A 27,713-nucleotide genomic window follows, 5' to 3' on the forward strand; every position below is an offset into this window, starting at 1 on the left:
AGTTACTATCATTATTGTAGGGGGTGTTGGTTGGTCTCAAGACATTATAGAGACAATGCTGTCACACCAGCCTAGTTATTATATTTTCATGCATAAATAAAAGCCCTCCAATCCAGGCATGGCAATTCAATTCATGGGCTTTGCTCCCCATTCACCCCACTGTAGCGAATGAGATGCCACTATCCCTCCACACAGTGCTCTACAGCACTCGTATTTGATATTTATTCAGCACTAAATAAAGGAAGCAGGGAGCAGGTTTCGAAGAGAGGCTTGAGGAACAAAGGGACCACGTCTCCATCGACCCATCACTCCAGAAATCCCTCCGCCGCCCGGCTGCTTGCGGCTGCCAGTCCTCCGCTTTCTATTCGATTTGTCCTGGACCTTTGCAGCCCCCGCGGGGAGTTTGCGTCAAAAGCAAAGCAAGGGGCGGCGAACGGGGGACTAACAAGAGGCAGCTGAAGATGGCAGGTGGCCAAGAAGAACGGGCACACATCCCTAGAAAACCTAAGTTTTAAAAAACTTTTTTCCCCCGTCTGAAAACCGTTTGTTGTTATGGGCTAGAGCCCGAGGAGAAAACTCCAGAGGAAAGCTTGGAAGCGCTCGTCTTTCTGAAAAGCCTCTCGGACGCCACAAAGGCCGCAGAGAGCGAGCGACCCGCCCCACCCGCCGCCGCCTCCTCCTCCTCCTCTCGCCCCAGGGCGAGGAATGCGCGGCGGAAGGGCTGGGGCGGGAAAAGGGGCGCGCGCTGGCCGCTGCCCGGGGCAGCCGAAAGCCTTTCCCGCCTTCTTTCCCTGGAGGGAGCCTTGCGAGTGACGTGCGCGGAGCGGCTCGACGCCGGCCCCCGTGCAGCTCCTCCCGCCCCTTGCCCAGACAGGGGGAGGGAAGAGGGGAGGAGTGATGTGCTGCTGGGGAGAGCCGGGCTGCGCGAGCCGAGAAGTGGCGACTGGAGGGAGCTGCCGCCTCCCCGCCTGCCTCGTCCGTACCTGAGCGGCAGGAGCCACAGCAGCAGCAGCAGCGAGGTCCGCTCGCTCCCCTGGCTCGGCGCTGCTAGCCGAGGGGCGCCGGCTTCCCCGCTCGCCCATGGCTTCCTCCGGCAGCGGCATGGAGGAGGTGCGCGTCTCGGTGCTGACCCCGCTCAAGCTGGTGGGGCTGGTGTGCATCTTCCTGGCGCTGTGTCTGGATCTGGGAGCCGTACTGAGCCCGGCCTGGGTGACGGCCGACCACCAGTCTTACCTCTCCCTGTGGGAGTCCTGCGAGAAACTCAACAACCCGGAGACCTGGCGCTGCATAACTACCTTGAACAGCGGTGAGAGAAAGGGGGGGGCACCTGCCCGGCACCTTTTCCCTGCCTTCTTCTTGACTTGAAATCCCCCCGTTCCCTCCCCGTCCCGCGCTTCTCCCTCTGACCCCACCCATTGCAGCAGCGCCCCCCAAAATCTCTTCGGAGAGGGTCCTCCCTGCTTCCCCCCCTCCATCCCGCCCCTAGAATAGCATCTCCTTCCCTCATCCCCCCCCCGCATCTTACCCGCCCCCCCGCTCAGGTTAGCCTTTTCCTCCGCAGCACCGGACTTCTCCTCTGCCCCCACTTTGCCCCCTCTTTCCTCTCCAGGATCCATCAGCGCCACCTCTTAACAGAACGCCTTTTCTTATCCTGAACACTTCTGCTTCCATAGCGGTAGCATCTCCTTCTCAAAACGCCTCTTTTGTCCCATCATCCGGAGTCGGCAGTCCGTTGTTACCCACGTAGGGCATTGCTCATTGCCCTCACATTGCCTCCTGCTGCCCACCTGGACCCAGCGGAACCCGCCTCTCCATCCCTGACCACTTTTCTATCCCACCTGACTTCACACCACAGCACACCCATCCCTGCATCCTAATTTGAACCTATTCCTTTTTTCCTCCCACCTCATCTCAGATCCTCCCCGGTAGTCTTTCTCATTGCCCAAATCCAAATGCCACATTCTGCTTTAGTTATGATCAATCCATCATACGTGCCCCCAATGCCCTTCCTTCCCAGCACCCCATGAGCTGCAGTCTCAAGTCTGCCATTCCAAGTTCCAATCCTCTACCTTTCCCTCTTGCTTATGCTGAATTTATTCTTTATGTCTGCCTGCTTATTTCCCCAGCTGTCCCTCCTCCTCATAGCCCCATGTAGACAGAGAAGCAATATGTTTAAATGATGTGTCTGTGAAGCAGGCAGTTAAGTATTTACATCTACAGACATACAGCATTATGCACTCCTTTTCTCTTGTCTTGGAAGTCAGGATACAGCAAGGGCTAGAAAACAGGGATAGCATTTTCAAAGTATTTGCATCATGTGCCCTGTTGTTTTTAATGAATTGGCGTATTTCGTTCATGAAAAGAGCCTCAATCCTGCATGTTGTGGTGTGAAGGTGGTTTGTGGATTATCTTGCTGTTGTTTTTAACTTCAAATCAGTATTTTACCCTATACCCAGTTCCCAGTCCTCAGGCTGAAGCTGACAAAAAAAGTTGTGGCTTTCAGTTCATTGAATCTGTAACCAACATAAGAAGCAACACTCTCCTGCCACTGTATTCTGACACTTTCCCTTTTTTGTTCTTCCTGTGCTCTTCTCCTTCTCTGTCCCTGATGAGAACTTTCACTAGGCAACATATGCAGCTTTGACTCTCAGCCTCTTCCCCCCTCCCCCATGTACTGTATCTTGTTGGCCTTATTGGCATTTATCCTGTTTCATTTTTTCTTTCAGTAAGCAAAATAATATCTCCCCCTAATGGAAAAATTGCCCCTTGAAATGAGCAAGATTGTTTCAAAATCATCCCTCCATCCCCATATCAAGTGGCTTGCTCAGTCTGCAAAAATCCTTCTTGTGAGAGTTGCTTCTGTTTTCCACTGTATCACAGCTGCTTCTATAATCTCTGTTGGAAACATCTACAAGTTAAACTGTAGCCTTCACTTACTAAGCCCTAAATCTGGTTTTGAATCATGTATTACCCTTGTGTTTTAAGAAATTGTCCAATAAGAGATTGGTTTCCTATTGGTTTGACTGCCTGCTGTGTATTTTGCTACATACCTTTGTTTCTTTGAAAATTCTTAAAAATGTTCTTGGAGATCTTTGCTTCAAAACTGCAGCAGAGGTCCTTTCTTTTATTTTGTACTTTTTATCCTTCCATCAAGTAAGATTTGGTGTTGGGTGAGGTTTGCTGTCAATTGTGTCATGTAAAGTAAATCATTTTTACTTTATTTTTTAAATAATTGCTTCTTTGCGCTGTTACCAGGGAGTCTAAACAAACTTTGTAACAGAGCTGTATTTTTAAAAAATCTCTTCTCCCCTCCCACCCCACCCCCTGAAATTTATGTAGGAATGTCAGCTTTGACTTGATGTGTCTCCTTAGCAACAGGAATCCTTTTGCCCCTTTCTCTGTCTTCTAAAATGATATCCCTTGATTGCATAAAGACTTTTCAGATGAATTGGGTGGAGGTGGAAAGTGGGGGACCAAGTTTCAGTTCAGCTGGTTTTACTTTATTTCCTTACCTTCCAAAGTATGAGGGATTAGGAAGGTTAAATAGTGCACAGATCAGCATTAGAGGACTGCTAAGCAATCTCCATTTGCATCTGGCAGACATCTCCCTTTTTAGATTTTTCCTATAGAAGTGTGAGTGAGGGGAATGGGTTGGATGTGAGCTGAAGGCTTGTCATTGCATTTTTGAACAATAAATGAATGGGAAGAGCAGGTAGTTGTTGTTGTGTCTTCCTGAATGCCTTCCTGCTCCTTCAGGAAATTTCAAGGCTCTCCCATTCTATGAAGTCATAGACTAAGCTTTACTGTTTTTTTCGGTTTGTTTAAAATAGTTTTCCATGTTTTACAAGCTGCTGGGAATGACTACTGAGGCTATTTTAAGCAAGACCTTTCCTTTAATTGTATCTGGGTATAGAGGCAAGCTTTGAAAGCTTTTCTGAAATATGAGAATGTGCACTGTTTACACAGACATACATATGCGCAAATGTTTGTCCTTTGATACAAACAAATCCTTTGCACAAGCTGGCAAAAGGCCCTCATTGCATTGGGTGAGTAATGGATTGGGTCCTAAGTCTATAGTGTGATTTGTTCTACATTCACAATAGCCCTTTGTTGTTAAGAACTTAGCCTTTTTTCTTCTACGTAAAACAAAGTATCCCTATTCTGTCTCATTGCAGGCAAGGCTTTTAAGGTTAAAATAATTGGGGTATACTGGAAATAAGCAGAAAGAGCTTCCTTTAGGAAGACTTTTTAATTATGGCACCAGGGCAAAGAGCATTGTCACTGGAGAAAGAGAAGGAGCCAGAGGCACAAGGCATCTCCCCCTGCCGTCTTAAAACATTTGCTTCATTGTCCCTTGAAGGAGAGCACCTCAAGTGGCACAATCAAGGGCAGCCACACACCGGAGCCTGCTAAAGCATATCCAGGGTTTAATTAAAAACCTTTGTCTTAATTAGACTTTAGGTCCTGACTGCTCTCAGAGAGGGCACGTTTGGTTGTATCTGCAGCAAGGAACATCCTCTGAGCAATTACCAGAAAACAGTCTCTTTGTCCAGTTTTGCTAACGGCCAGCATATCCCTTGTTAACTATATAATGTGCTATATAGCTGTAACACTAACTGAGCATCAGCATGTTTCTGCTAACACTGCTAATACCAAAGTGGGAGAGAGGGCTGTGTATATATTTTAAATATTTCAGGAGGCATCCATCCATATTAAATTTGCCTGATAATAAACTAGACATGCAGTTGTCCCCCATTTGTGCAGATGATTTAATTTAAAAAATGCATGTTTTGATCATGGCATTTTAAAATAAGTTGGTAGATTTCAGCTAAGATCCCAGACTCCCGGGCAGCCCTGTTGATTTCTCTGGAGCTACATGGAAGTAAAATTGTGAAGAGTCATAGCTTGGAAGTCTGACATTGTTGTTTTGATGTAGATTAGGTCATTTAAAATAGCAACATGGCTTATTCTTACATCAGAGCTATGTGTAAGTGCATGCATATTGTATTTTCGTATGGCATTTAGTGTGTGAAGAATGTAGCCCACATGTATTGCACACTGCATTAGGTTTTCAAAACCTTTGCTGTAGAATCGTATGATGCTGAATTATGCTTGACATACTATGTTGTTTATTACAGATCAGGCATACTACCTTTGTAGTATTGGCAAAATTAAGTGGCACTTTGAGATATGGTCTTTCTAGACAATGTGTATTTTCACTTAAGCACATACACATGCATTTATACAAAAAAAGCCTTTTGGGAGTCTGAATCATCAAAATAATATTACACTGAGAAAAACATAAACAAACATTATAAAGCTTTCTTCTTTACAGGATATTATTGTTCTCTCTGGTGAAACATAATGTTTATACAGCAGAATTCAAATGTGTTCCTTATAACTTTTGGGAATCCATAGGACTAAATACTTACTAGTTTCATCTAGGATTTTTCAATGTATTGTTAAAAATGTAATGCAAATTAATTACTCCTTTATTTTCACATTGCATTTAGAATATTGGGGATCCAAAATTCAGCCCAATCGAACTGTTATTTTAAAAGATAAAGTTGAATTGATAGCTTCTGGGGATTTGTTCTTTGTTTTGGATGAGGAAATGAAGTGAAATCTAACTTTACCGAAATATTGCAATATCCCATTTTAAATCTATTATCTACTAACTAACCTATGTTTTAACAGTCATAGTTTGTGTGTCTGCTTATTTTGCATGAGAGCAGCTGTTCCAAGTGGAATTGACAGCTCAAAAGCAGCTTCCTCCTGGGAATATGTAGATCATGGCTTTAACTGAGTTGATAGTGATGGATATTTGCAAATAGCTCAGCAAGACTGATAGTCACAACACACTGTTCTTCCCTGCCTTCCTGGAAATGTTTTCTTAAAACTGAAAAATAATAGCTAAGCAGAATGGAAAAAGCAATTGTTAACATACAAAGTTTTACAGACTCCATGGCCAACAAGCTGTATAAAAGGCAAATTCATGTCTTACTCTGAAATGTAACTAGAAGATGGATTTTAAAGAAGGCTTTATTTTAAAGCTTTCCAGAATGTACCCTCTTTTCCACAAAGGAGTAATTGTGATATATTGTATAAGAATGCAAATCTTTACAGCATCCTTGCATCTATGGTGGAACCCCTCCCCATTTTGAACAAGTTCAAGATGCTTCCTTCTGCAATCCAGGAAGGCTAATCTACATAGAGTGTGGTGCTGATAACACCAAGGTTGCAGGTTCAATCCCCTTAAGAGCCACCTGCGTATTCCTGTATTGCAGGGGTGGACTAGATGACCCTCACGGTCCCTTCCAGCTCTACAATTCTACGATTCCATGATTCTTCTAAATCTTTTCTTCCCTGCTGGCAAGGCATGCAGCAACTGGGGGTGTCTAAATGGTCCTCACCGGCAGCCATACCACTAAATAGATAGTAGTTACTTTGAGGAATTGGATAGAAATGTGCAAAATCAGATTTTAAAAAGCAAGCACATCAACATTTCTGATACTTCCAATTCAGAAATCCTTATCCAGTTCAATGGATTCTATAGTATAGTGGTACCTCTGGTTATGAACTTAATTTGTTCTGGAGGTCCATTCTTAAGCTGAAACTGTTCTCATCCTGAGGCACGCTTTCACTAATGGGGCCTTCTGCTGCAAGCGCGCCTCTGGCGCGCAATTTCCGTTCACATCCTGGGGCAAAGTTTGCAACCAGGAGCAGCTACTTCCGGGTTAGCGGAGCTCGTAACCTGAAGCGTTCATAACCAGAAGTGTTCGTAACCAGAGGTACCAATGTATTGTTTATTAATTTCTACAGATTTGTAGATCGCGTTTCATCACTTCAGTGCGATCTCAGAGTGGTTTCACATGCACATACACACAAAATAAGCAAAAAATAAAATAAAAACAAATGTTGAAACAATACATTTAACAAAATAGTAATAGGGTAACAGCATAAAGCATGAATAGTAATAGGGTCACTAGTGGTTGCTGGTTAGCTCCAAAAGCCCATGTTATCTTTACCTGCCAGCAGAAGCCCATAAGAGTCTCCATTATTTGGACTTCCAGAGGAGGCGACTTCTAAAGTCAGGGACCACATCAGAGAAAGCCCTGTCATGCACCACCATGTGGGGGACCAAGCCCATTGAAGGAACCACAAGAAGCGCCCACCTGTCAGCCACATACCCCTAGACAGATGGCAAAGTCATGGACAAACATGGGCGACTTTAAAAGAGGATTAGATAAATTCATGGAGGACAAGGCTATCAGCAGTTACTAGCCATTATGCTGTTCTTTGTCCACTGTCATAGGCATTAGGACTCTGAATACCAGTTGCTGGAAACTGCAGGTGGCCAAGTGTGCTTGCAGTCATGTCCTGATTGCAGGCTGCACACAGGCATCTGGTCAGCCACCGTGACAACAGGATGCCCTGCCAAATAGGCATTGGCCTGATCTACCAGGCTCATCTTATGTTCTTAAAGGAAAAGGTGCATCAACACTACGGTCGCCCACATTAAATAAGTGGTTAAGGGTAACTGCATGCAGCAATGTGAGCGTTGATCACTACTTCACATGCATCTGTGCTTTGTTAATATTTCACCTGAAAATCTTTGAATCAAAGTTAGGTGTTTTGAGGGCTCCATCCGGCTCCTTGGTAACCTGCCCAGATAATGCATGACCTGATTTTATTAATGTTCCAGACTATGAATAAAATAAAGGAACAGTGCCACCACAGGTAAAGCATTGTTCTGTTCCTTGCAAGTGTGGCAAAACCACTGTGGCTTTGTATAAGCACTGCTGCCATTAAAGTTGTTCTGGGTTGTGCTCATTCGTTCCCAACCGGATTATTCTGAAATGCATTAAATATGAATTGCAGGTGGCAAGATGGGGTCTAGTTTGTCCAAGCCTTGTATTTCTGCACCTGTTCCACAACCGCCATAGTGGCCAGTTCATAAGAAGAATGTTTCTGTATGGCAAAAGTATGCCATCATTTGTATTCCATTCATTCATTTATTACATGTATCTCCAAGGAGGTAAGGGTGGCGTACATGGTTCCCAATTTATCTTGACAACAACTCTGTGGGGTAGGTTAGCTTCAGTGAGCTTCATGGCTGAGTGGGGACTTGAAACCTGGGTCCAGTCCAGCACTTTAACCCCTGCACCACACTGGATCCCTGTCTAGGAATGAAAAGGTCAGTGCATGTTCCTATGCTCCATAGGGTCACATCACCAGCACTATAGCAATGTTTCACCAGTACCATGCATTTCCTTATGTAGTCAGCAGCATCAATGCCTGTACTTGCCTCTAGTCAAAGAAGAGCTAGAGTCAGGTCCACTTGAAATCTTTGTGCATCTTGCAGGGTAGTCCTATAGGTGTCTACATAGAAGTAAGCCAAATGTGGATTGCTTCCAGGAAGTCTGTATATAGGATTGCACTTCTAGGAAAGGTTGCTCATTTGCCTTTAGCATTGTGTGCCAACACAATATCAGGAAAGAAACACAGCACCCATGTTTCTTTGATTATGATCTAGTTGTGAGTGTGCACATTATCACTTGGTCCTGTGAAGAGACACTTACACACACAGGAATGGGATGTCAGGGAGCAGCTTCCACAGCTTACTAACTGCCTCTTCGTGTTCTTGCACCTTAAGAATCAAGTGAGCAAAGGTTCCTTATCATGCCTGAGATGTCACCCAAATCAGGGAGAAAATACTGATGGAATATATGGAGAGTGGCCTAGAAAAGGGAGGAAAAAGCAAACAGAGCAACAGACACATGTGCTTTAAGATCTCCCAGAAAAAGAACATAAGTGAGCCCCAACCCCAAACCAATAAAATCCCCATTGGTCAGTTTTTAGAGGATAGACATAGCTGTGCTGGTTACCTTAATTAACTTATGGTGAAAAGGCTACACACCCATCTTGTGTTTTAGACACATCAGGAATAAATGCAGACTGTCAGACAGTGGCTCTTCCACGTTTCAAATGAGCATTTTTCCAGCCCTATGTGAAGATGCCAGGGATAGGCTTGGGCCTTCCACTGAGTTATAGCCCCTTTCTCTGTGTCTCTCATAACTCTTCTAGATCTTTCTGGGAAGTTTGTGCTTGGACCATATCATGTATAAGTCAACTGTTGTATTCAGTTTTGTTTTATTCTAAGCATGGAAGAAATCTTCAGTGAAGTGTATCCTAAACCAATTTATCTTGCTGTTACTGCTTTTGTATATTGCAGCATTTAAAATTTTAATGCCTGCTTCTCCTTTAAATATTTTTAATTGGGCTTCCGGAATTTAAAGGATGCTTTTACTGCTAGTGATAATATAAGTAGTCTAAATATTTTATGAGGTTTATATTTAGAATCAAGTGGACTGTAACCTTGACTCATACTCAGTTGCAAAAGATGATGCGGTAGGATTCATATTCATAATCAGTGGGAGGAGGTAGGTGCTAGCTTAGGGAATATTGACTTCTTCAGTTAATATAAGGCAGTGTTTTTTCCTAGAAAAATAGATGCTGGTACTCACCATGAAATTGTTACAATAAGTGCCACACTTTTTAACAACAACAACAAGGTGCTGGTACTCCGTACCCTTGAATTCCCCTGAAAAAAAGCACTGATATAAGGAATAGTAATTATTGGATCACTGTCAAAATGAGAAACAGTAACAGGTGGCATTCCACAGGAGCCCCTTCAGTTTAGTGCTGTCAACATATCACTACTGACTCCGATGGAGAAATGGAGAGTATAGAAAGTTAGGAGACAAACCAACCAAAGTTAGCACTTTATACACTTCAGTGGAAAAGTGAGCCCACATGGCCAGCTCTCTTCCATTGGAATTAATGAGAATGACCACTTGCTGAACCGTTCTCCAATTTCTTCTGTGCTAGAGAACTAGAAAGAACTGCATATGCTACAGAGCACAAGATAACAATATTTTATGGTAGAGAATTCTATAGTTTAACTTTCACTCACTACCCAGCTTCATTGGATGACCCCAAGTTCTAGCACTATGTGACAGGGATAAAAACATACCTTTGTCCACATTCTTCAACACCATGAATAATTTCTACACCTTTATCATATGTCCCCTTAATTAAATAAGAAGTTCCAAATGTTGCAACCATGTGTCAAAAGGGAACTGCTCCAGCCTCCTGATAGTAACGACTGCTGTCCCCCTTCACTTTTTCTAGTTCTACAATATTATTTTTAGGATGAGGTGAGCAGAACAGTACATGGTATTTGAGGTGGGCTCATACCATAGATTTGTATAAAGGCATTACAATACAGGCAGTTTTATTTTTAATCCTTTCTTTAATGATCCCTAATATGGAATTAACCATTTTCACAGAAGCTGTATGCTTGGTGATCATTTTCACTGAGCTCTCCACCACACCTCTAAGATCCCTTTCCTAGTCAGTCACTGCCAGTTCAGACCCCATCAGTGTATTTTTTGTCCCAGTGTGCGTCAGTTTATACTTCTATTAATGTGTGTTTGCTATGTTATTGTCCATTTATCCGGTTTGGATAAAACCTTTTGGTGCTCTTTCCAATCCCTTTTTGTTTTTACCCATGAATAATTCAGTGCTGTCAGTAAACTCATCCACCTCACTGCTCACCCCTAACTAAAAGTCATTAATGAGCAAGTTAAAACCCAATATAGACCCTTGGGGAATCCAACTTATTACACCTTATCTTGTGAGAACTATCCATTTATTCCTTCTGTCTGCTTCCTGTTCTTTAATCCATTTCCAGTCTATAAGAGGACCTGTTCTCTTATCCCCATGGCTAAGTTTACTCATAAGTCTTTGGTGAGGGGCTTTGCCAAAAGTGTATGGCCAACTTATCCTGCAACTTTCTCAAGATTCAGCTCTCTAGCTTGTGAGGCCAGTGTGTGCAAAGAGGATATATCCATGCATTGTATCTATTGTACACAGTTCAAGTGCCACTTTGGTTATGATGCTTGGTTTGCCCGATGCCTAGTTATGACACTTGGAAATAAATAAAATGTTATTTAAGACAAGTAAAAATAAAATTTTGACAGAAACTATTTATGTTGAATATTTTGAAATGTGGCTACTGTTGATTTTCAAGAGCAGTAACTATGAAAATAGAGGCACAGTAACAAGAAAAAGAAGCAGCAAATCAGAGGAGAGGGGAAGAGCTGGAGGGCAGACAAACACAACACATGAAATCAATGAGATAAAACTAAATAGCTGAAAGAGATCATGGAAGTTACTAAGGCATGAATAAAGTTGACCCAAAATGCCTTCATTCAGTGCAATGATAGGAAAACTTGTCTATGGAATTGATACTCCCCACAGTTATAAGGGCCAAACTAGATGTGATATTAAATGTGGCTTTGCATTTAATATGCAGGGTTTTGTTTTTTGTTTTTAAAGCAAATCACATCTGCTGGGGACAAAAGTCATCATTAATGAGTTTGCATCAGGCATGATATTTGCATTGTTGCTAATGCAGTGTTTTCTCCCCATACAAATACCCAGTTCAGAGGAGATGTTTTCCTCAGGCCCACATCACTGGTGGAAAGGCAGGAGCAACAAAGTGTGACAGCCAAAGACAGCTGACAAAGAATAGAATTGAGGGGTTTAGGTAGGGCTACAGTGATCCACACCTTCAGTATTCTTATTGGCTGAGCCTGGGGAAAGATACTGGGCTTTGGCTATCAAAGAAAACAGCTGTTGCTTAAAGTTGGCTCCCAAATAAAAAGTGCCTTTCCCTCCACACATTATTATACTACCTCAACAGACTCCCATATGAACACACAAGGCAGCAGTGAAAATAATGCATGCTGTGTCGCTTGAAGTTTCCAAACTTTTATATAATGGTTTGGGTTTTCTTGATTTGTTCCTTCTATACTGTATTATAGGAGAAACACAGTGTCCCACTCCACTTTCTGAGAATAAAGAGTGGCTCAGATTTTAGAGTATTTACATAGTACAGTTGTGTGTTTTTACTTTGGGTATATTAATATGGTTTAATTGTCAGCCTTCTCTTAAATGACAGTTATCTAGTTACTTTCAGCTTTTTGTCTAAGGAGGCGATTGGTAGAGGGCAGTAACAAAGAGGTGCAGAAGGAGGCATTATTATTATTGTTTCATTTTATATCCCCCTTCCTCCTAAAGAAGCTGTGGAAAGTGGATGTTTCTATTGCCTGTGCAGAAGTGCACAAAGAAGTAAGAAACAACAGCATGAATGTTTAAATTCTAATAACACTCTGATACAGAAGTAGCGTGTGAGGTGAAAGGTAGGATATTGTGATATTTTGCTTAGATTAAACTGATTTGTTGTGGAAGTTCAATATAGCATGGAGGTTTATTGAACACACTCCAGCAGCTTACCTATGGTTTGTTTACTGCCAGCATAATGGGAAGTCATGTACTGTTTGCTTACAAACCTTGGCTATTCTTACTATGACTTAGCATTGCATGTGAATCCAGCATCGACCTCAAATTCTCACCAAAGTACAAAGGCACAAGGCAAGAGCAGCTGGGAAACAAATCAAAGTTTGGAGAAACAATCCATGAATGTCTGAGGGAGCGACTAATGGTTAACTTGCCTTAGTGTTTTGTGTGAACCAAGCCTTTTTGTTTTGCACTTGGAGAATCTAATCGTACAAAACATGACACCACAATGGGGAATCACTGAGGTTGTTATAGCCACCAACATCACTGTGAATACTCTTTTATCCTGTTAAGGAGAGAATGGGCAACTGTTTTACTGACATGAGGTGGATATAGTGGCATGAGAAAGGGAAAGAAGGTCTGAAATTTTGGTACAAGGGGATGAAATATTTCCTTTCTTCCTATCCCCCAAATACTGACCTCGCTCAGGAAATTTGATTACCCTTCTGCAAGCATGATAATAAATTTGTTGTACATCATGTGAAACATTCTTTTAATTTTACTGTTCTACTTTAAGTTGTTGTAATTCAGTGTCTGAAGATGGTGATACTATTTTATACCTGTATGATGCCATTCAGGAGGATTGCAGGCAGTGTTAAGGTGTTGCAATAAAACCCTTTTGCAGGGGAATTTCTTCGGTGGTGGTGGTGATGAATTATTTTCAAGGATACCACAGTATTTTCTGAGCCTGCCTGGCTACACTTCTGAATCCTAACTAGAAAAATAATGATTGTTCATTGACACGATACTGTCACAAAAAAGATACTTTCGCCTCTCCCAATTTATCCCATGTAAGTGAACTGCACAATGAGAAGACAGATATTGCATAAAACAAGAGTGAGAAAACTGTGGCCTTCCATAAGAATATAAGAGCCTGCTGGATCTGACTATTGGCCCACCTAGTCCAGCATCCTGTTCCCATAATGGCTGACCAGATGCCTATGGGAAACCCACAAGCAGGACCTAAGCATAACAGCACTCTTCCCTCCTGTGGTTTCCAGCCATTGTTATTCAGAAGCATACAGCCTCTGACAGTGAAGGTAGGGCTTGTAGCCAGTGACAACCGTATCCTCCATGATTTGTCTAATCCTATTTTAAAGCCATTCAAGCTGATGGCCATCACAGTCCAGATGTTGTTGGCCTCTAACTTCCATCACCCCAACCTTTGGCCATGCTAGTTCTCCATTTCTCGGCTTAAAGCATTTGTGGCTATCCAAAAGAATTAACTAGGTTTGCATCAGTTTTTTGAAATAGCTGCCATAGATCATCATGTCTTATTTGTAGTTCCATACAGGGGACGACGACATTTTCTCATTCTAGGTAAGAATTGAAGCATCATAAGTACACTTCCATTGAACTTATGCTTCTTAGTGTTATTATACTTTAGATTCAACCACTTAGTGTGAAAATGTATTTACCCAAGAAATCATCTTCTGCTGAAACATAGAAGATCAATAGAAATAGTTCTAAAAATTATATTTTGGTCTGGTACTAAAGCAGCATTATATTTTAAATTGCAAAGGTTTGTATACTCGAGTGTGCTGGAAAGTCTGACAAGTGATGTAATAACTACTATGTTCAACTGTGAAAATCACACTGGGTAGTGATGTACAGAATCAGGCTGTGACTGCATTTTAAAACAGATCAGACCTATGTCACCCCCTTTTTTTAACCAGCAAAATATTTTCTTCACATAACCGGCAGATATATTTTTTTTAAGTCACTGGCAATGGAATCCTATGCATGTCTAATTTCCCATTGGGTTCAGTGGGGCTTACTGACAGGTCAGGAATCCAGCCCAAATACTAATTTCCTGGATGATCTTACCATATGTTGATGTTTGGGGGAATGTCATCTCAGAAAAGTCCCTTCATATGTTAAACACAATGTCTCTTCCCAGTTAAAGGGGCAGTAGGCCCATGCAGCAGTACCTGCGCTTTAGGGTCGGATTGCTCCCCGTCTGTAAAGATCCAAACATGTAAACGTGAAGTGGGGAACTGAATGTGGTCTGTGGGCCAGAACCTTATCTTTCCTATCCCCTCTGGCTTGACAGGTGGCTGTGTTTGCCCAACTATCCATCATAATGATGTCCCATGATAACCTGTTTATGTCTGCATCAGTGATCATCTGGTTGTTGTGGAACACTGTGCAAGTCCCTTTGGCCCAGAAGCATCTTCACTTACTCCACACATTACATTACATGTGATACCATGCATAGGGCAGGTGGGCACAGTATGGCCAAAGCAGATTCATGGGCCAACTGGGGTTGGCTAATTAGACCCATTGGTCAAAATTTTCCATTTATTGTGTGGATATCAGGGACAAAGCCAAGGAGCTGTGCAACCCTAGGGGTGTGAACAACACAGACCTGCTGCCCTGTTAATTCACATGGGCCTTTTCACAAAAGGGTCATAGTGTCTTACGCTAAGGAATGGCCATCTGAGTGAGTCCTTTATGTACACAGCTTCTAAACATTAGTGGCTTCAATCTGCTTCATAGCACAAAAACAGATTTATATATTTCTTACATTGGGATTGCCTACATGTTTAGAGAGTTATCAGTGACAGCAATGAGAATCTGTGTTTCTGAAGTTTGAAACAAGTTCTTGTAAATATTTGTAAAGCAGACAGTTTGCTTTGTAGGGCTCTGATGCTTCAGTGTGGTCAAAATGTAGCTATTAAAACCACTTGCTCTGAAATTTTGAAACTGAATCAGGGATTGTAAACTCACTGTGTATGGATGTAACAATCTCCTGTTTAATCTGCTTTAACATAATGAAGTGTGTGTTACTGAGTTACTCCTGAACCCTTGGGAAGACTGTTGGCTTCACCACAAACTCCCATTATATTGCAATGCCACCATTCAGCCCAGTTTAGGAAGCTTATCAGATGTACAGTTAGTTGTGATCTTATTGGATAATGAAACAAATGGAACAAGAGTCTATTGCTGTACATTCAATGCTTAAATTTCATCCGATAACCTACATAACTTTGTGCTAAAAATATATTGGTCCAAATACAGAGAATTCTGTGCTTATGAAATCAATAGGACAAGTTCGTTGTGACTAATTTAGGTCCCATTAATAACTGGATCATAATTTCTTTGGATTTGTATAAAAATGAATTAGTTCTGCCTTTTTAATTCATCTATCTTACATGGCTGTTGTGAGTATAAATGGTAACAGCAGTTGCAGAGCAGTTCCTGTTGGCGATTAGCGTACATGCATTTGAAGACTTCCCAGAAGGTTCAGTTGGTGCAAAACAGTTGTTAGAGTGCAGACTTGAAACTGGGTATTTGGAACAGATCTTGCCAGTCTTAAATAACAGTATTGGCTCCCAATCTACTTCAAGGCACCATTCAGAGTGCTGGTTCTTACATTTAAAGGCTACAAGGACTGTCTTGTGCCAGGACACTGAAATCTTTCCATGAGACTCTCCTTTGAGTGCATCTGCCATGAGAGATGAAGCAGATAGTGACCTAGAACCAGTACCTTTATTAAGTTTTAGAGCTCTCTCCCCAGATAGACTTTCCTCATGTCAAATTTGATGTCATTTCAGAGTCAGGTGTAACATTTTTCTTTGCTCAGGCATTTTCCATATTGTAGTTTTCTATTGCATTTCAACCAAGCTGTCACTAATTTATTTCAAAAGCTGTTTTATAGTCTGCAGTTTTAATGTTGTTTTATTGTATTTTTAAATCTTTCGTTATCTGCTCTAAGGTTCCCTAGCTGAAGAACAAGGAAAAAATAAATTAAAAGAATAAAAGAAAGTTAATTGTGACATAAACTAGATCTGTTCTATCTGAGCCAGCAATCCATAGTTAGGAGTGGTATGCGTGATACACTCTTGTGTATTACCGGTAACTCATTGTACTGCCACAAAACTACAAAAAAGAGCCTGTAGGTCCACAAAGGGACACAGTGTGAAGATAGTTTAAATCAGCTGCCACAGGAAAAGTGGCCTGCATGCAGTGACCTTACTCAGTATACATTACATATGCATTGCATTCCTGTGCTGCTGTAGACCTATTTTGCCAGTCAGTTATGAGGCAGGAGAGCAGGGTCATTTTCACTAAATGCACCCCTACCATTATGACTCAGGCAGGCCCCTCCCCAATGCTAGCTAGAGACTGGGGATCAATGTGTTGTTTCCAACACTGTCCATGAAGGTTAGGAGTACAGTGATTTGACTGAGGACTTTTCTTCCAAGCAGGTGTGAAAAAGTCCATTTCATTCAATGGGATACTAGAGAATTGACTCTTAAACAAAGGTATAGTGATTAATCATTTATCCGTGAACTGGCTATCACAAATTCACCATATGTTCCTCCTACCATGATTTCATTCAATATGCTTTTCTTTCTTTTCTTTTCTTTTTTGAGTGGGGGAGTTGGGGGATCTATATCTGTTTATGTAAGACTATCACGTGTCAAAGGTAGTGGCTTGTTTCTTTCTATTTAAAACTTGTATTCATGTATTAACAGTGTGGTATTGATATAATGTGCTAGGTAATTTTCTCCACTCCAGTTGTAATAAAAATTGACCACAATGAATGTATCACTATGCAATTATCCACACTTCCATTACAGCTTCACATATAGAATTAAGTTAAATCTTATGCATGGCTCATTTTCATACCTTTTAGAAACTCTTGCCAAGCCCTCCCCCCCCCCCCATCCTAAAGTGATTACAGACTAAGCACCCAGAGTTTGAGGTCACAAGAGACACCCTACTTGCTTTTGGTTATGCTGCCCTGCTGCAGACTTCCTCCCAAACATTTGTATAGTGTTGGGAAGTGGCTGGTGCAGGGTCCCTCATGTGATGTTAACTTGAGCATCCAAATAGGACTTGTTTGAACCAAAGAAAGTTTTGTTGAATTCTTTCATAAGCCTTCAATTACTTACATCTCTCTGTTTAACAGTACAGTACTGTTCTGTTCTGGTGTGTTGAGTGTTTTGGGTGGGGGGGGTTGCATAAAACATTCAACTACCTACAGTTCTCTTTCTAAAGTAAAATAAATATTATACACATGTGTGACAGAATTTGCTCTTGAATTTGAGAGCAGCTCTACCCTTGCCTCAGCTCTTGCTACATTTCATTAGCTTGAAGAGCCTTTAGAACTCTTGCATTAAGAAATTCTAAATTAGCTGGGGGATTTTAATTCACCACACTCATTAAATTGGCTTTGAAAATCTCAGCCCAAGATTATTTGGTGTATTGTGTTTAACCTGATTTTGTGCCATCAATTATATAACATAATGCCCTATTTCTTTTGCGGAGAAGTCCTGTTTTAAAATTAATACAACTGTGGGATTGGAGAGCATGCAAACTAAGTTCCCAAAGTTATACAGTATAAAAAAACTTTTGTCTACACAAAGCACAAAATCCTGTAGTCTAATTTGTTGCAAATTGTTTTTACCTAGGCTCACCAAATACATTTTTCTGAGTGAGGCAAAGAAGCCAGTGGTGTCCCATCCTAAGTCAACCTAGGAAGAAAAATCCCTACACTTAAAAAATAAAATAAAATTATAAGTACGTCCAAAGTCCTTCCTGACATTTTTCCATTCTTTTAAAGACCATTTAGCAAGTGGTCTTCCTGCACTGATTGAACACATTTCACTAAAAAGCTACTGGAAGATGTAGTATGGTATGACAGAGTACCCCTTCCTGGGTAGTTAACAAGAGAAAAAGATGACTGCCCCCAATGTACACATGGGGGCAGCTATATTTTTAGCTGTGTGTAAGTGATCATAAAATCATAGAGTTGGAAGGGACCCTGAAGCCATCTAGTTCAGCCCCTAGTGCAGGAATCTCAACTAAGATCATTGGCCTATCTAGTGCAGTATTGTTGCTGCTGACTGGCTGTAGATCTCCAAGACTTCAAACAAGAGACTTTTCCATCTCGACCTGGAGAATGTGGGACTTTTTGCATGGAAAGCATGTGCTTCCAGTGAGCTACAGCCCTTCCCACCACCAGGATCCAACTGCAGGGCCTGAAAGAATGGATTCAGTTCCCCTGTGCTCCTATTTTCTTGCAAAATAGCTGACTAATGATATTTTATATTATAAATGGTCTCCACATACTGTTGAACTGTGGCCCTGAATGTTTTAAGATTAGCCGCTGGGGCTCTTCTTTGCATTCCACTGTTAGAGGAGATTCATTTGGTGGTGAAACAAGATGGATTTTTCTCTGTGGGATGCCCTCCCCTTGCACGTCGTCTGACATGGTTGTCATTTTGGTGCCAAGTGAAGTAGTTCCTATTTTTAGGTTTTGAATGAGTGTCCGTTTTAGCCTTCTCTGTTTAGCTGACTTGAACTTTGCTTGCTTGTGTTTTTTTATGTTGTATCCTACCCTGATATTTGTGCCAATGAATAACAGGCTATAAATCTTTAAAATAAATATAAATTGTAGCCTGGACTAGTATATCTGAAACAACAGAAATGTTTTCAATCAGAAGTATCATTTATTTTGGTGTATTTATGTTCCACCCATCATTCAAATGCACCTTAGGATTATTGGGCCATTAATAGCTCTAGCTAACTAACTGTTGAAATTCAAGTGCGTTCATAGGTGCCAGCTACCTGGGGCCCTGGGTGCCCAAGCACCCACAAAATTCCCCAGGGGCCAGGCATGGAAAAGGTTTGGTGCCAGGGCCATGCATGCCGCATGGCACCCACAGCCCTGGGCACCCATGGTCACAAAGCCAAGCTGGCACTCCTGAGTGTGTTAATTTGCAAATAGCCCTCTGATGGTTTTACTATGAGTTTTTCCATTCTACTTTAGTCATACCAAGTTTTATTGAGCTCCTCACTATTGCAAACCTTTTATAACTAAAGCTACAGTTCTGCCACACTTCCCTGGGAGAAAACATGCATAGGATTGTGCTGTAAATTAAGGAAGGGGAATCCCATTAACTACTATAGGAAAGTGGTGAAGAGATAAATGGTCAATATTATAAGCACCCAATATCTGCATTACACAGAATCTTGCAGTTTTTCCTTTGGTACCTAAAATAGAATACATACAGATAGCATCTTAAATCTGACTAAGAGAACTGTCCTGAAAAGCTATTTTTAAAAGTCTGAATGCAATTGTGTTTTCTGTTATGAATACCACCTTTCTGTGTTTACTGGAGTCTTGGTTTGTTTTTGCATTTTACATAGACATCCTTTTTATATGAGTTACTATCTAGTTTCAATTATTTGTGTTTCCTTCTCTCTGCAGACTGGCAGATCGCTACACTTTCTATGCTGTTGGGTGGTGCCGCCATAATTCTTATAGCTTTCTTGGTTGGATTAATTTCTATCTGTGTGGGATCCCGGAGGCGGTTCTACAGACCAGTTGCTGTCATGCTGTTTGCAGCAGGTAAATCAAACAGATTGGTTCTCTGAAGTATGCTAGAATTTCCTAGCTGTAGTTTTACGTTTGTGCAAGAAAGAGTGACTCATTGTGCATTGTAAGCCAATAATCAGATCATTGCCCAAGGTTATTTCAGAAGTTCTTGATTATACAGCATGATCAACCTTTGCTTACATGACAAGGAATCTCTAGCACCCATGGCCAAATCATTCACAGCTAAGCATTCATGTGCAGTAATTGATGCCTTAACTCAACCTGTCTTGCATTCTGAAGCATTATCATGCTATTTTTAAAAAAACAATCCCTTATTTCTCATTTGAAAACTCAAGAATATCAAGTGATCCAGGGGTTCTTTACATAAACTGGGCTTTTTCAAATTTTTTCATTCCCTGGTATGTGAAAATAGTCATGAGATTGATGTGATTTAAAGGGTTATTATCAGAGTGTCAGTTCATTCTTATCAAATTCTTCCATTCAGTTGGGTACATACCTGTGTGGTGAAAATCTGTCGCAAACCAAGTTGAACGTGTGGAGATTTGTAATCATAGCTTCACTTTTTTACTGTACTTATGAATATGGAGACGACTGCTCATTCCCCATGTTTGCACTGCAATTCATCATAGGCTGTCTCTACTGAATAACAACAACAACAACAATAGTAATAGTAATAGTACCCTGCCCATCTGGCTGGGTTTCCTGCTCCTTTCCCCCCTTATTATTATTACCTGTATTTTAAAATATATCTTTTTTAATGTTTTAATTCTATTAGTGTTTAACTGCTTTTTAAATTACTATCTTTTCTGTTTTTACTTTTTCTATTTTATCTGTAAGCCACCTTGAGTCCCGGTCGGGGGAAAAGGTGGGATATTAATAACAATAATCTACCGTATGAAGAATCCATGAACAGGACTGCATGGAGCTGTCAACTATTCAACAACCCACAGTCCAGCTACTTGAGCAAATGAACTCTATATCCTGTTATATGACAGAGGTGCATTACTTTTGCAAGAAGTCTATTGGTATTTAACCTAGTAGTGTTGCATTTTGAAATTTAATATAGGGTAATCATCACTGTCCACATTCCAGGCCTTTGTAAGTACAGAGCCATTAACAGTGCAAATTATTTATGTTTAAGTGATAATAAATCCCACTATGTTTAATGAAAAAGTTGCAGCCTATATGCAGCAACTTTTGATGGTGTTGATGGTTTCTTTCTTTCTTTCTTTCTTTCTTTCTTTCTTTCTTTCTTTCTTTCAGCTTAATGCTATTCTTTTCAAATATTTGATTGTAAAAGTCCCTTAAGTACTAGCTCTCAAAACCATCTGTATGAAAATAAATAGGTTTAAACTGAAAGGTGTTTATATCTTCCCCATGCTTCACAGGAAGAATCAATTTCATTGTGTCAGATTTACTTTTTGTAACAGCCATCACGTTGTAAAGCCTTTATTTTATTTTGCAAAGCTTCAAAGGAAAGAATTTGTGCTCAGAAATACTTTTAAGAAAGACCCACATAAACAGATCAGCCCAAAGGATAATGCAGTGCATACTATCTGCATTGAAATCACCACTTGGTATGCACTTCAGTGTCCTTTGGGTTAGCCAGTAACAGTTTTTTCTCCCTGAAGTTTTCCAGGCACAGCATCCCTCCATTCTGTCAATCATATCTGTGCTGGAACTGAAACAGTAAGCCTGTATGATATCCCATAATGGAGAGAATGACAAGGCCATCTTCTCTGCTAGATGGATTTTAAAAATCCATTTACAAGGAGGTGGAAAGATAGGTCCTTAGTATTTCAAGAATTGAAATAGTGATAAGGGGAAGTATCCTACTGCCCCCTGCTGTTTCCATTATTTTAGTTAAACCACTGTAGTTTAGCAGAGGGCACATGAGTTTAGGCTACCAGAATTCTATATCTCAATGAGTCGTCAAAGAAATTAGCAAAATAGATTAATGAAATATATTGTTTTTATCTAGCATAATTGACACAGTGCTGGCAACAGAATGGTTTACTAAAAATGAGTTTTAAATTGCTTTTTTTATTTAAAAAAATGTCTTCTAGGCTTCCTTTTTCTATTATTATTTTTTCTATCCACTTCTAGTAGTTGCCTTCTGTGTAATTCCACAATAATATGGAAGCCACTAGATCTCAGCCTAGATGAACAAATTATATTCAATATAAAACGCATGGGCCAGATTCAACTGATTAGCTGTGCTTGCAATAGCCAGCACAAGGAGTCCCACTAATGCACCAGGGCTTCCCCCTCTCATCCCTAAACTCCCTGCTCCCCCTCAGCTCTGAGGGGTTGGGAGAACCCCTAGGGCAGCACAGGGCAGGGGGGAATAATGCTCTATTTGGCAAGAAGAAATGTTTGTGCTCCTGTTGTTGCAATGCCAACTTCTCTCTGCCCCCAGCATGCAATACAGCACATTTGAGAACACAAGATTCCCATACAATCAAAATAGCACTTTAAGCACGCTATAAAACTTAAACCACACTCAAATAAAACAGCAAAAGAACATACACATAAATTAACAATTTGGTGGAGTGAAGATGTTCCAAAAAAAGGATACAATGAAAGACAACTGACAAAGGACATTTCTCCACTACAGAATCCTGCTTTAGCTGCCCAAGTATGGATCATATAGCAGGGACGACTCATTAGAAGATCTTGATGTTTGTTTGGGAATTATGGGGCAAGGCACGCAAAATTTGTTTGGAATGACATGAGATAAGGCACTTGCTGGCTCAGTGCTCAGTGCCAGTGCTCAGACCATTTAAACCAGTAGCTTGAGTTGAGTCCAGAAACTAACAGGTGATTCATGAAGATGTGTTAAATGAGGTGTAAAACAATCACACCAGCCTGCACCTAACAATAGTCAGGCATTCTATACCAATTGAACCAAGTTTTGATTATTGATATTAAGTAATAAAGCAATTATGATTATGTATATATTTATGTGTGTGTGTGTATATATATATATATGTGTGTGTGTGTGTGTGTATGCAGCATACAAAAAAGCAGCATCTGACAACTTAAAGAAAATGTTAAAAAATAAAGATGTTACATTATTAAAAATTACTAATATATATATACGCAATATCAATTCATTTTGCTTCTCACACCCCCCCTCAGCCTCCAGGTTCTCACCCAGGGGCCAACAAGCTCTCAGCTCACAGTTATCTTGACTGTTTCGATCAGCAAAATTGGCACTACTACAGGTGCCACTTAATACCCATTCCGCATTTGCAAGAACTCTGCAGTTGTTCAGCAACCACCCACTCAAGTATCAAGTATTGTACGCCTACCTATAATTGGCAAGATCTGCAGGATCTAAAGACAGGGACTATACCACTGTTCCTTTCAAGTCAACAGGGGTCCAAATCCAGACCAAGGCTGCTAACCTTTCATGGGTATATGTTACAAGCCAAGAAGAAAAAGGATAAAGTGGACATGGATCCTGTGGAACGGATGTTGAGAGCAGCGGGAGAGGCGATTTGCTCCAATGTTTAAAGGAGAAGGAGGGTGGCTCCTTCTTTGCAAAAATAAAAAGACCTGAGATGTTCATACAGGAGCACAGGGGCTGTCTTAAAGCCTGCACAAGTCTTCCCATTCTCACTTTGAACTCTCTAATGTCAGGGGTTAAAGGGGAGCTAGGGAGATTTGCAAAGCCATACAAGGGATTTTGACAGGTGGGCAGCCCTGCCCATCTATTGAATTTGGCCTGCGAAGCCAATTCTGATAAGGATATGGCCTGTGGAGCCAAAAAGATCCTTCACCCCTCAGCGGCAGAGGAAGCCGCTCGGGCACCTGGGGCAGTGCGCCCAGGGGTGGGGCGAGCCACCCATAGAGGTGGGGTGCACCGCGGGGCCTCCAGAGTCTGCCTGCCTCCTCCCACTCTGCTGCCCTACAGCTGGGGGGCGGGAGGCAGCAGGCGGACCGTTTGGGCAGTGTGGAGCCTGCACATGCCCAAGCTACCATGTCTCTCCCAGGAGAGTGCCACCCAGAATTTTGTCACCCCCCTCAGTGGTGACACCCGGGGCGGACCACATCCCCTTCCTCTGCCCCTGCCACCTCTGCATTACAGGGTTAGAGAGGGCTTCCTGGTATAATCTAATGCACACTTGGTACCTTTGCCATAGGATCTAATTCATAATTGTAACCATAGTCATGTCAGCTGGCATTGTCAGCCAATGCTCTACTTATGGCATCTTATTACTACTTGTGCAGGTACATAGACTTTGTTTAACTTTTGCCTTTCAGACAGTTACATAGACCTGATAAAATTTTGACTGCACAACGTTGCTTTGGTAATAATCAGTGACATCAAGGCTATTTCTTATTGAGTACTTACTGTTCAAAACAAATATTTGAATGTTACAAATTATTAGGAAGCTTTATTGCACTGTGTGGAAGGTAAGAATATGGCTGTGTCAGGAATGTAAGATATTAATTGGAGGTTATATGTATTTTTAATGTGCAATTCCAAATGAATTCTGTTGTAATTAGTTGATAAATGATATTCTTTATTACATCGAGTCATATAATTATAAATGAGCTTTCCTAAATTATCTATCTTCATCATCCCCTACTTTATTTTTCCCACTCTTTTATGATCTATTTATAGAAGCCATTAGCTTAGTCACCTGTGTTCTTCTGTTATTGCAAAGAAAGTCTGATCTGCAGTAAAGGGAAAAGGATAATTGATATGGCTTATTCTTCAGAACCCTGAAATATCAGGCCATTGCCCTGTTCCAGAAATATGTGTCTATATACATAGGATTATATTTAGATTGCCATATTCTCTGTGGGCTAAATATAGTACGTTACAGTAGTCTAACCTGAAGGTTACCAGAGCGTGGACTCAATAAATTTTAGATTAAATATATTTTACATGGACTGCACATTCCACCAGGAATGCTGTGCAAGGTTTATTGAAACAAATGCGGTTTTATGTGAATTGAAATGACTGCCACTGTGCTTTTGTGCTAGTTCTGTCATTTCAACAGGACTTGTTTCAGAGAATTTCCAATAGCATTATGCCCATAAATTGGAAGCTAAATTCAGGTTTAGAAACATCAGCAGCTACAGTGCTTACTGGATCATATCAGTTCACCTGGAAGATGAAGGAAACCATAGCTGAATGTTTTCTCTCATACACATAACACTTAAAGGAAGATTTGTGAGCCATAAGTGGTTCTTTTCTTTTTCTAGTACTTTTTAATTGCTGTCAGGATACTATTTCTATGGCTATTTGTTTCATCTTCTTCCTCCTGTTGTTTTATAGTGTTGATTGCTGTTTAACAACAGTTTGTAAAACTAAGTTACAGTTGTAGCTTACGCCGTTAGCCCCCTTGAGCTTGTTGAGGAAAGACAGGGTATAAACATTCTTAATAAAGCAAACAAATGACCAAAGAATCCCACCTTGTCCAGGCTGGGAGCCAGTGAAGTGCACAGATTGGCACAGAGTGCCTTCCATCTGCTGGTGGCCCAGCTACACCCCTGTCTGGACAGGGATAGCCTAACTTCTGTTGTCTATCCTCCAGGAACTTCTAGGTTAGATTACTGCAATGCATTATATGTGGTGCTGCCTCTGAAAATGGTTCAGAAACTTCAGCTGGTGCAGAATTCAGTGACCAGGTTGCTCACCAGGGAAAGGCAGTTTGAGCACATAACACCAACCCTCGTCTGACTGCACCGGCTGCCAATTTATTCCCAAGCCAATTCAAAGTACTAGAACCATACAGCTGCCCTAAATAAATCAGGAGTATGCTACTGACAGGGTTCTAACCTTTTCTATTTCTCAGAAGTGTGGTGTTTTTTTTAAGAAAGTTTCATGCCAAGATTGTTCTTATATCAAGATTGCACTTTGAAAGTGGTACAGTTCAGGCAGGAAATCAAGATTGCATTTCTAAATGCAGGCAAATCTCCACTTAATGTGGGGGTTCCGTTCTGGAAGCCTGAGTCCCCTTTAAACACCCTCTCTCTCCAATCCAGACCAACCAGTATTGAAGCTCTGGGCCTGGCTGAAGGCTGGAGGATGAGTGGAAAAGCAGCAGCTACTACTGCTGCTGCTGTTTTACCGCACACACCAGCTGTTAGGCAGGGAGACTGAGCAGCCTTAAAAAAACCCTGCTGTGCCTCCGGTCTATTCAGGGCTTCATCCACCCTTACTGACATCCTCTTCAGGCTCCAGGGAGGGTCTCCTCATGAGCCATGAGGACTCTCTAACTCTCTCCAGCTATTCCAGGTTTGAAACGAATTACTGGTATTTATTTATTTCCTGGCACACACATATACATGGTTGCACATGAGCCAAATGTGCGTTAAGTTGGGAGTTGCCTGTATGTAGTATGCTCTTAGTGTACACCAAAAACTCCACCAAAGGATTAGTGTTTTAGCATTTTATTTATTCTAAGAAAATGGATGAAGCCTCGTATTTGACCTTTCCCCCCTTTTCTCTTTTCCCCAGTGGTTCTTCAGGTGTGCAGTCTCGTCCTGTATCCAATCAAGTTCATCGAAACGGTCAATTTGAGAATATACCATGAGTTCAACTGGGGCTATGGACTAGCTTGGGGTGCAACTATATTTTCATTTGGGGGTGCCATACTGTATTGCCTAAACCCTAAGAACTATGAAGACTACTATTAAAGGGAGCTACTTTAAAAAGCAGAAGACGAAGAAGAAATAATATAAGGATTGTCCTGTTTTTTCTAACTCTGTGTTTTTAGAACTTTTGTAGATTGTCCAGCAGTCTGCCCTGTTGATTTATCAGCCTTTACTTTGGGCTACAACTCTTGCAATTAACTTTTTAAACACCCCTTTAAAAGAATGGCAAAAATCACACCTGTTCATCAGTACATTGGCAAATGCTATAAGCTACTGATACATTACCTTTGGTAAGCAAAGATCAGTACCACTCGAGGACGAAGGTGGCAGCAGTCGTCATGAGAAACAAGCTGGAATGAAAATATGGCACCTGCATTTGCTGTAGCCTGCAAGGGAGTAACTGGCCTAAGTAGAAGCTCCTTTGTATTATACATGATTCAAATTCTCTATTGGTCACTGAGTTACACCACTATGTTGTATTGGTGCATTGGGACTTTTGCTGAAACAAACTTCTAAATGATTGGATGCTGAGAAAAGTGAACATAGTTGAAAGTACATATTAATCTGCTATTTCCTGACAACACAAGTTTGTACATTTGGCAATCCACATTTTCCAGCCAGCTGTGGTATATCAGGAAGTCAAAACTTGGAGCGCATTCTTCTAATTATGTGGTTGGACTTTGTGTCTCGGCTGTAACCAAGTATAAGCAGAGAAGGACACTGAATCTGTCGACTCCCGTGAGAGAATAAAAAGAAGAGAATACATGCATGAGATGTGCTAGTCCTGACCATCTTTTGATTTCCAAACACTGCAGTAAGGTTTCCATAAGGAACAACTATTTTTATAGAAGGCGTTTATTGGTATTACTATCAAGAGAGAACATAGGTCAGCTCAACCTATTCTTAACAGCGGGCTGAAACAATAAAGGTTCGAAATGAATCTAGATTTTCAAGAACTGTTTCTGAATATTGAGTAGTCTTCAAAATATTTTAATAAATCCTTTCCCATATGAATTTCTTCTCAAAATGCTTGATTTAAAGCTTGATGTGCCAGATTAGGATGGGGTGAACCAAGTGCTTGCAAAGTTAGAAAACATGGCGTTGGCTTCATTTAGATGATGAAGCTGGATTCAACTACCTGTTCTGTTAGCAGAAACGAGCGCAAGGACTCTTGCTAATGCAACAGGACTTTCCCCGTTCTCCAGTCCCTCCTCCAAATCCATTATGGAGAGTTGGGAGAACCCCCAGAATAGCACGTGATGGGAGATTGTCCTATCAGAAAAGCAGAAATATTTGCACTGATGAAACAATTTCTTTAGCA

At 41.2% G+C, this 27,713-nt stretch overlaps 1 protein-coding gene across 2 annotated transcripts; it reads left to right on the forward strand.

Moving 5' to 3' along the window:
* The first annotated feature begins 287 nt into the window (after positions 1-287).
* On the forward strand, positions 288-27,166 carry TMEM47 (transmembrane protein 47). Of its 2 annotated transcripts, XM_053386961.1 has the most exons (4): positions 288-1,306; positions 19,649-19,789; positions 20,615-20,774; positions 26,256-26,342. In XM_053386961.1, the coding sequence occupies exons 1-3, from the start codon at positions 1,081-1,083 to the stop codon at positions 20,746-20,748; spliced, it is 501 nt and encodes a 166-aa protein (XP_053242936.1). In that variant the 5' UTR covers positions 288-1,080; the 3' UTR covers positions 20,749-20,774; positions 26,256-26,342. The 2 variants fall into 2 exon arrangements, with proteins under 2 accessions (XP_053242936.1, XP_053242935.1); XM_053386960.1 differs by lacking the exon at positions 20,615-20,774 and having other exon boundaries at positions 357-1,306; positions 26,256-27,166.
* The last annotated feature ends 547 nt before the right edge of the window (positions 27,167-27,713 follow it).

Source organism: Podarcis raffonei, chromosome 4, assembly GCF_027172205.1.
Source record: "Podarcis raffonei isolate rPodRaf1 chromosome 4, rPodRaf1.pri, whole genome shotgun sequence".
Classification (NCBI taxonomy): domain Eukaryota; kingdom Metazoa; phylum Chordata; class Lepidosauria; order Squamata; family Lacertidae; genus Podarcis; species Podarcis raffonei.